This window comes from Gracilinanus agilis, chromosome 1 (genome assembly GCF_016433145.1).
Source record: "Gracilinanus agilis isolate LMUSP501 chromosome 1, AgileGrace, whole genome shotgun sequence".
In the NCBI taxonomy this organism is placed as follows: Eukaryota; Metazoa; Chordata; class Mammalia; order Didelphimorphia; family Didelphidae; genus Gracilinanus; species Gracilinanus agilis.
Genome location: NC_058130.1, coordinates 477,989,861 through 477,999,821, shown reverse-complemented (window position 1 = coordinate 477,999,821; position 9,961 = coordinate 477,989,861). Strand labels below are relative to the sequence as shown.

The 9,961-nt window shown below is 33.8% G+C and overlaps 1 protein-coding gene across 1 annotated transcript in view; it reads left to right on the top strand.

Moving 5' to 3' along the window:
• Nucleotides 1-2,287: 2,287 nt before the first annotated feature.
• LRRCC1 (leucine rich repeat and coiled-coil centrosomal protein 1) overlaps nucleotides 2,288-9,961 on the top strand; it is a 46,634-nt gene continuing 38,960 nt past the window's right edge. The window contains exons 1-5 of the mRNA XM_044665812.1: nucleotides 2,288-2,445; nucleotides 5,181-5,350; nucleotides 5,458-5,661; nucleotides 6,668-6,861; nucleotides 7,208-7,391. Coding sequence (XP_044521747.1) covers nucleotides 2,370-2,445; nucleotides 5,181-5,350; nucleotides 5,458-5,661; nucleotides 6,668-6,861; nucleotides 7,208-7,391 — 828 coding nt within the window. The 5' untranslated portion in view covers nucleotides 2,288-2,369. The remainder of the gene's footprint in view (nucleotides 2,446-5,180; nucleotides 5,351-5,457; nucleotides 5,662-6,667; nucleotides 6,862-7,207; nucleotides 7,392-9,961) is intronic.

Genomic DNA, 9,961 nt, shown 5'->3' with positions numbered 1-9,961 from the left:
ATATATATATATATATATATATATTTTTTTTTTTTTTAAATTTATAAAAGGGTTTATTTGTCAGTGTTAGAGCAACTGTCACCAACATGGAGACAATTATAAAATTGTACTTTCTATTGGATGCTGGTCACATATTTCCTTACAAAGCCTGCTGGAGAAGCCAATGAAGCACACAATGAGTTTTCTTGGTATATTAGAAAAATATATAATCATTAATAACTGCATTTTGGGTACTCTTGTCAGTATCACATGCAGTTATTTTAGGGTTCTAAACATTTACAATCTGATCAAACAGCTTTGGAGATGTTAGGAGTTAAAAAGATGTCAATAATGTAAATGAGGGTAGGGTTGAAGGACAAGGAGTGATATTTTTTATTTATTTATTTATTGAGTGCCTACTATGTATGAGATACTGTGCTAAGTGCATGGAGGATACAAGAGAAAAATAAGACATGATTTCTGCTTAATAAACAGTCTTCTGCAGGGAAATAAAACATGTATTCAATATATATTAACAGTTAGAATATGAAATATGTTAAGAGTTCAAATAAAATGCTTTTGGAAATTTGTGAGCTGGAACAGTCAGGAAAGGTATATTATAGGATATATATAGCAAATGAGCTGGGTTATAAGAATCACAGAAAATTAAGAGCTATTTCAACAAAATAGACTTTTTAATATCAGCATCTAATTAGAATGTGGTTATCTGTGATTCTTTTGTAAGCAAATTTTCCTTTATATGAATCATTTATTTTTAGTGATAGAAGTAGAATTTCTTTTTTTTAGATGCTTTCAATAGGCAGCCAGTTTGGATTCTTGAAGAAAAATTACTATGCAGCAGCCTAAATTTGCTGAATTAATAGTGAAACTTTTAATGGCATATAGTACTCTATCGAAGCAGAAAGAAAACTACTACATATATATGTAAATAAAATATATAATAGTGAAACTTTTAGTGATACCCAATGCCCCATTCTATACTACTAAAAAATCCATAAAGAATACTAAACAAACATATTAGCCAATATAAGCATTCTTTTTTTTTTTTTAATTTTTTTTATTTTAAACCCTTAACTTCTGTGTATTGACTTATAGGTGGAAGAGTGGTAAGGGTAGGCAATGGGGGTTAAGTGACTTGCCCAGGGTCACACAGCTGGGAAGTGTCTGAGGCCGGATTTGAACCTAGGACCTCCCGTCTCTAGGCCTGGCTCTCAATCCACTGAGCTACCCAGCTGCCCCCTATAAGCATTCTTAATAAGAATTACATTAGCAACTAAGAACTATTACACAGGATAAATCCCTTTAGAAGAAAAAACTAAAAACTTTTGAATATACAGAAAAATATTTAAAAATAATGCATCTAATCAACAAACATCTATTAAGCTCCTACTATCTGCTAGACCCTATGCTATGCACTGGGAATATCAAGACAAAAATTTTACAATCCCCCATCATCAGGCAGCTTACATTCTATCAGTGGAAATAACATGTACACATAAATAGATGCAAACTATATACACAAAGCATGTACAGTACAGTATATTCAGGCAAAAGGAGTTGGAATAAGTAAAGTAGGCAGATGAAAAAGGGCCATGCACATACATTATCCTGTAAGCTTCATGCAGGCAGGAAGTCTACCTTTTTTGGGGGGCGGGGTATTTCTTAATGTACCTAACATGACTCTGCACATACTGCAGATGTAAATAGTTTCTAAATAGAGGAATTATGCTTCTTGCCGGTATCTAAATTTTGTGATTATTATGTGTTTCTAAGACTACTGTGATTTTTTCCTAGGAATTGAACTGAGAGTCTGTTTTTTACTTTTAGTCAAGTCATATCTGAAACCAAGGCACACTTGTCTGCCTGTCAAACAAAGGTGAACTGAAATGTATCCTTAGTGGATGCCTATTAATTGATAAATGCCTTAAAAGAGTGAAAACCAATTCTTTTGAAAGACATAGAGCTGGCAGAATACATTGCAAATTGTTCTTTGATGTGTTAGAATATATTTGATATGCATTCATAGTTTAGCCCTAGGAAGTTACCCCACTGACCACTTGTGGGTAGAGACATTTCCTATTGGTCCTGAATTTGTACTTTGTCATCTTATTTAATAGCATTCTACAAGAACAAAAACTTATAAGATAGATGGACTCTTTTTATATAGTAATAAAAGCCAACTCATCTTCCAAGATGAATAAAACCTAATTAATGCTTATTTTCCATTAAACATAGCAAAAAATTATATTATAACTAATTTGTATGTGTGTATTACAGGTTTTTTACACCTTCGTGGAACCAGACATAAAATTAGTCACATTGACCTACATAGCAATTATATATGTAGTATTCATCACTTACTCCAATGTATGGTAGGATTACATTTCTTGACTAATCTTACTTTGGAGAAAAATGGAAAAAATAATCCAATCTGTGATCAACCAGGTATGAGCAATTTATTTTAGCACTATTTTAAGGTCCTTAATGTATTTGTTGATTGAAATATGGAGATTTTTATAGCTGCTATGCCCTCCAGTGTGAAATGAGTTGATTATTTTTTAATAAAAAAAAAAAAGTAACCTGAGTTGGCTAAAAATTAGAGGCTAAAAGATCATTAAGTTTAAGTACTTAACCAACTTTGCGTCTGATTATTAGAAACTTGTAACTTAAACTTGTGATCTTATCAGTATGGTCTGGTGAAAGAAATACAGATCTTGAATTTGGGCAATTTGATTTGAAATGCAACTTTGACATTCTCTAGCATGTGAACCAGGTAAGATGTTTAAACAGTTGTTCTTTTTCCTTATCTGTAAAATGGAGAAAAATAAAAAGCAAATACTACCTATGGTAGAAGGTAATTTAAGAAGTCATCCCAAAACTGTTAAATACTATATAAATGTGAGTCATTGTACCCTCATTATTGATACAGATTGTAAGTTTTCTTTGCCTTATTATCCTGTGAAATTTTTGTCTGTTGTCTATAAATCTTTTAAAAAGCATACAATAATTTACTGAAGGCTTTCTTCTTGTCCTTTCAGTATCTTATCAGCTTTTGTTTAATATGAGTCAATCATCTCTCATTCTTAATACATAGCACTTTTTTCTGGTGATAAATGTCATTAATGATATCATTTTTATCCAGGACATTTTTCTTTATTTCTCTCCCTCTTCCCCACCCCCACCCCCACCCACTCCACCGCCAGGGTATCATTGTTAATGTCCTATGGCATTCTTTTTCTTTTAAACTCTTACCTTCCATCTTAGATTCAATGCTGTGTATTGGTTCCAAGGAAGAAGAGTGGTAAGGGCCAGGCAATGGGGGTTAAGTGACTTGTCCAGGGTCACAGAGCTAGGAAGTATCTGAGGCCAGATTTGAACCCAGGATCTCCTGTCTCTAGGGCCTGGCTCAATCCACTGAGCCACCTAGCTGCCCTGCCTCCTTTTTTAATCCCATGACATTCTTAATAGCTATTGTGCATCTTTCTACTACCCTCTGAGTCATTTAAATTTTTATTTCTTTTTTAGATTATGATATTCTATATGACTTGAGTTCATATGGCATCACCAAGTGTATCAGAAACAAAATTTTTGTGGCATTACATTACTGCATTCAAAAGACATGTGGTAATATCCTAAAACAAATAAAATTAAATAAAAATTTTTAAAAATAAAAAAAAAGACATGTGGTAGACTTATAAGACTAGAAAAAACTTTAGAACCTCTAGTTTGGTCCCCTCATTGGAGAAATACTCACCAGTGAAATCATAGATCCTTGAAATATTGAGATCCTAATGATTAATTAGCATTAATCAGTCATTAAATTAGCTATATTTTCATAGTAATTATGTTAATAATATTTTTAATTTACTCCAATATTATAATTATCAATTTTAATTTTTCCAGATGTTTTATGCTATAGCATGAGAGAAGTGCTAGTGGGCTAGTCAAGACTACTCTAGATGTTCTCTTGTCTTTAAAAATAAGAAACAAATAACATTTTCTGTGTTCGGCCACCTTAAACAGCTAATAGCTCCCTGTCCTGCATGTTCAGAGCTATATGAACACTAAAGGCAAAAGGGTTTGACTGTACCATTCTTTAAACTTCATCAGTATCTTGTTCATAGTGTTTAATGGATATTTGCTGAGTGAACTAAGCTGTTTTAAGAAAAATTATTTGGTGATGGAAGAGACTTGAATGATTTTTTGTAAAAATAGTTTAATTATAATGCAGAAAATTAGTTTTATCATCAGGAAGATATATAGTATTTTTTTAGATTATTTTAGAAAAAAATATTTTTTGATCTGCAAAATGGGATTATATTTTTTTATTTTAAAATTTTTATTTAATTAATTTAGAACATTTTTCCATGGTTATAGGATTCATGTTCTATCCCCTCCCTCCTCCCACCCCCTCCCATAGCCAATGCACAATTCCACTGGGTTTTACATGTGTAGTTGATCAAGACCTATTTCCATATTATTGATATTTGTGCTAGTGTGTTCATTTTGAGTCAGTATCCCTAATTATATCCCCATCCTCCCAAGTGATCAGACAGTTGTTTTTCTTCTGTGTTTCTTCCTCTGAATGTGGATAGTATTCTTTCTCATAGGTTCCTCATAGTTGTCCTGGATCATTGCATTGTTGCTAGTAGAGAAGTCTATTACATTTTATTTTACCACAGTGTATCCGTCTGTGTATAAGGTTCTCCTGGTTCTGCTCCTTTCACTCTGTATCAATTCCTGGAGGTCATTCCAGTTCATGTGGAATTCCTCCAGTTCATTATTCCTTTGAGCACAATAATATTCCTTCACCAACAGATAACACAATTTGTTTAGCCATTCCCCAATTGAAGGGCATACCCTCATTTTCCAGTTTTTTCCCACCACAAAGAGTGTGGCTATAAATATTTTTATACAAGTCTTTTTCCTTATGATCTCTTTGGGGTATAAACCCAGCAGTGGTATGGCTGGATCAAAGGGCAGGCAGTCTTTTACCACTCTTTGGACATATTTCCAAATTGCCATCCAGAATGGATGGATCAATTCACAACTCCCCCAGCAATGCATTAATGTCCCAATTTTGCCACATCCCCTCCAACATTTATTACTTTCCTTTGATGTCAGAAAATAAAATATTTTTAAATGTTACATTTTAATATAATTTTTTTTTTTTACTTTAGGTTACAGAGGGATCATTCTTCAAAGCTTGCCCCAACTAACAGTCCTAGATGGAATGAATATATTTGGTGAACCAGTAAATATGAAAGAAGGAAATCCATCAGATCTACAATGTTTAGAAGATCTTTTGGATAATTTAGTTTATTCTGATTCTCAGCTAAATTCAGAAGAGGTCTAATATTGATACTCCCCCCCACACACACATATAAAAGCTTCTTATTTCCAACATTTTTTTATTGCCAAAATTTAAAAAAATATCTGCTCTATTTTTTCCTATAGACCTCTGATAACTTACCTGGAATCCCACTTGGAATTAATCAGGAAATGTCCAAGGATCAACAGCCTACAAGTACATCAACATTCCATCCTGTAGAAGTCGCTTCATCTTCTGAGCCAGAAAGATGTAAACTTGATGAAAATAATTTGAATAGTGAGATGAGAATAAAAAAATTAGAAGATCAGATTTCACAGCTCCTCAATAATGTAATTCATTTGTGTTTTATATTTTTCCCTTAGGGAAAACAAAATTTGGGAGCTATAAAAACTAGGAATTATTTGAGAAATGTATCTATTTAAGTTACTTTTTCACTCTGTCATATTTTTTCTGTTCAGATATTAGCACTTCCCCATAAGGAAGTAATTATTTTGGATGGGTAAATGAGTGAGTCCAAATAATGGAATCCTGTGTGATAAACATCTTTGGAATCTTACCAAGACTACTTTTGAGATCAGCCCCTCTAATTCCTCCATTTTCATATGATGAAAACTAGAAAGGAGGAATGACTTGCCCTCATTAATAACCTGATACAAATAGTCGGCAGTAGAGAATTCCTCATTTCCTAACATTAGTAAAGAGGCTTTCATATCCCATCCTTTAGCTTTTTGGACTCCAGGATTGCTTCAGAATCTTCTTTCTCATTTCCTTAGTGGCTTGCTTTGTCCTGTTGCTTTCATTTAAAACCAGCAATCATACTCAGTTAGACTTTCTGTGTGTATCTGTATATGTATGTATAATGTTTGTACATATACATACATTTCTTGTTGTTCAGTCATAGCCATGTCTGACTCTTTTGTGACCCCATATAAAGTTTTTTGGCAGAGATATGGGATTTGTTTGCTCTTCCTTCTCCAGCTCATTTTACAGATGAGGAAACTGAGGCCAATAGAGTTAAGTGACTTATCCAGGATCAAATAGCTACTAAGTGTCTGAGGCTAGATTTGAATTCAGATCATCCTGACTCCAGGCCCAGCACTCTTATCTACTGGGCCACCTAGTTTCATATCTAACTCTGACTCAATCTATATTTTTCTGAATTATCATTTATAAAGCCATTTTTACAATTGACTGGAAAATTTTTTTTGCAATTCTAATCAAACATCTACTTTGATCAACCATTATTACTGTAAAAATGGGAATCTTTTAACATTTTTTTTTTAATTTAATTTTTCAGATCTTTAAAACAAGTCCTGTTTTTTTTTTTTATTATAGGCCTCTAATTCTCCCAAAAGTCATACTTCTTTGAAAGTTGTCAAACCAAAAAGAGAAACAATTGTGACTTCTGAAAGTGATTATGAAAGTGGAAAAGAAAACCATAGGAAAATGCCCAGAAGAACAAGAATCCCTCTTTATAACAAAGCTGTTCAAACTTCCAAGCACCATAATAAAAGCAAACTTTCTGACAGGTACCTTTTATAACTTTTTCTTTTCACCAACCTATACCACTTGATACAATACTAAAGTTTTTACACACAGTAGTTTTTATTCTGTGGATGATTCAAGCCAAGAACCAAAGAATATTTCTTGAAAATGTTGAGAACTCAAAATACTTTAACAAGATAATGTAATAATTTTATTGCCAAAGTACCTACTAACTAGGTAATTAGTTTATCAGGAGTACCATTAGTCTCTCTAAAGAAAATGTCTTATAATGAAAATATATGGATCTATTATTCCAACTATGAGTCCTGGGGAGGAAATAGTATTGACATTCAACACATTAAATAATTTCTGAATTTTCTTTCCTTTCAGTAGTACAGAGCATAGTTGCACCAAGAAATCAAAAGATCACTCTACTAAGAATTTATCAAGATCGTTTTCAAGAAACTCAAATTTAAAGATGGAAAAATCAACTGGAAATCTAGGATCACAAAATATTCAGACAAATAATGCAGAAAACAAAAGTTTAAGGGCCACAGAAGAGTCTACATACAGGGTATGATTTTTGTAACCTAAATTGGGAAGGGATGGGGCAAGGTAACTAAATGTTTTTACATTTTACTAAAAACATTTAGTTACCTTGCCCCATCCCTTTGCATATATTTACTAGTTTGCCACAGAACATTATGCATATTTTTAAGGTAGAATAATTTTTATGTACCTAATAAGGTTTAAAATTTTTTTTGAGTAATACACTGTAAAACATTGTAAAAAATAAGTAAAATTTATTTCAAGAATAGCCTTACTTTTAAGAATGATAAATGCAGCTGAAATTGAACAAAACTTTGCTATTTCAGACCTCATGCATTCACTTAAATAATTGAAACATAGTATTCATGGTAGTTATGGAACAAAAGCTTGAAATTGCTTCTGCAAATAAGAGGACAGGTGGTAAAATGGAAAGAATAGCATGGGGGTATGGAGACCTAGTTTTTAGTTTGAATGGCTTCATTGTTTAATTTTGCAAAGTCACTTAAATCTCTTTGAGCCAAATTTCATTATCTATAAAATTAAGGTGGGGCAGAATAAACTATTTCTTAGTTCCCTTTAACAGTAAGATTGTTATATTATCTGTCTTGTTCCTTTAATTAAGTGTTTCAAAATAAGGTTTTAGAAAATTAAGGATTCTTTCTATATGCTTTTCATTTTTGAGTCCAGCAATTTTTCAGTATTAAAATGTAGCAATCCTTCTGGGCAGTTAGGTGACATAGTCAATAGAATGCCAGGCCTAAAGTCAGGAAGACCTGAGTTCAAATATGACCACAAATACTAGTTGTATGACCCTGGACAAGTCATTTAATCCTGTTGGCCTCCGTTTCCTCATCTGAAAATGAGCCAGAGAAGGAAATGACAAACCACTCCAGTATCTTTGTCAGGAAAACCCACAATAGGGATCATGAAAAGTCAGACATGATCGAAAAATGACTAAACAACAAGCACTCTTTCTATCACTACATCCCCAAGTTTTCTTCACATTGTCAGTATTTGGAGAATAGCTGAATACTCCTCTCAGAGTTAGAGGGGTAGCCCTGAAAGTGTGGATTTCTAGTGCTTTCATTCACAAGCCCTTATTTGTTTGCCATTGATGATCAGTCAATCTTAATTTGCTTTTTGCAAAGGTATTTTAGTAGGAACAAAAATAGTTCCTTCCAAAGCATTTTCTCCCATAATTACAGGAAGGGCCTGTGAGAAGAGTGGGCACAAACCTGAATTGCAAAGGCAATGAGACAATACATTTGAAGGACACATGGTATAGGGGTAACTCATAACTTCTGGCCACTGGGAGCACTTTTTAAAATTTTAATTTAATTTTTTTTAACTATCAGAGGAACCTCAAAAAATTCCTTTTAGGTAGAATTCTCTGTGGGACTCTGAGGTTGGCTTGCCTTTATAGAGTCCGGAGTTGGAACTTCTTTCTGCCTCATTAGCTCACATGCCCTGAAGCTGCCTTTCCTTGGTGACTGCTACTCTTGGCAGGATTTGTTCTCTCGTTGGCCCAACATTTTTATTCCCAGTTACATGCACTCTCTGCTACTGCCCAGTCCCTCTGATGACATGGTCACTGGTGGTCAGAGGGAAGGGGAAGACAAGAGACAGAGACAGAGATAGATTCTTTCCCTAAAAAGCTTTTCACTTTTTTNCACTTTTTTTAAAAATTTTTTAAAATTTATAATAAAAGATTTTTCCATGGTTACATGATTCATGTTCTTACTCTTCCCTCCATCCCCCCCACCCCATGTCCCTTCCCCCCTCCCCCCCCTCGCTGTAGCCAATATGAATTTCCACTTGTTTTTACATGTGTCATCAGTAAAGACCTATTTCCATATTGTTGATAGTTGCAGTTGCTCTGGGGTGGTTGTTTAGAGTCTACCTCCCAAATCATATCTGCAACAACCCATGTATTCAAGCAGTTGCCATAGTTTTTCCTCTGAATGTGAATAGCATTCTTTCTCCATAAGTCCCTCAGAATTGTCCCGGATCATTGCATCGCTGCTAGTACAGAAGTCCATTACATTCAATTTTACCACAGTGTATCCGTCTCTGTGTATAATATTCTCCTGGTTCTATTCCTTTCACTCTGCATCAATTCCTGGAGGTCATTCCAGTTCACATGGAATTCCTCCAGTTCATTATGTAAAAGTGAAATTTGGGAAATGCCATCTAAAAGTATATATATATATTTTCTATGGACATGTGGGAGACTTTGAAACTACATTTCCCATGATTCCTCATGGTAGACAGGAAGTGGGATCATATAAGAGAAGGAATATAAATTCTCCTAGTGACTTTGAACTTCCTCTTTAGCTACTGGGCGCAGGAGGAGAGGGGAGGGAATTATGGCTAGGCGGCAGTTTTGAATTCTTACAAGCGCGTGGTCTAATGACTTTATCAGCATGGCTTTAATTAAAATACGAATTTATATTATTATATCAGCCTTTATTATTTTTTATCGTAATAATTATTCCTTTGAGCACAATAGTATTCCATCACCAACAGATACCACAATTTGTTCAGCCATTCCCCAATTGAAGGAAATATCCTCGTTTTCCAGTTTTTTGCCACTAC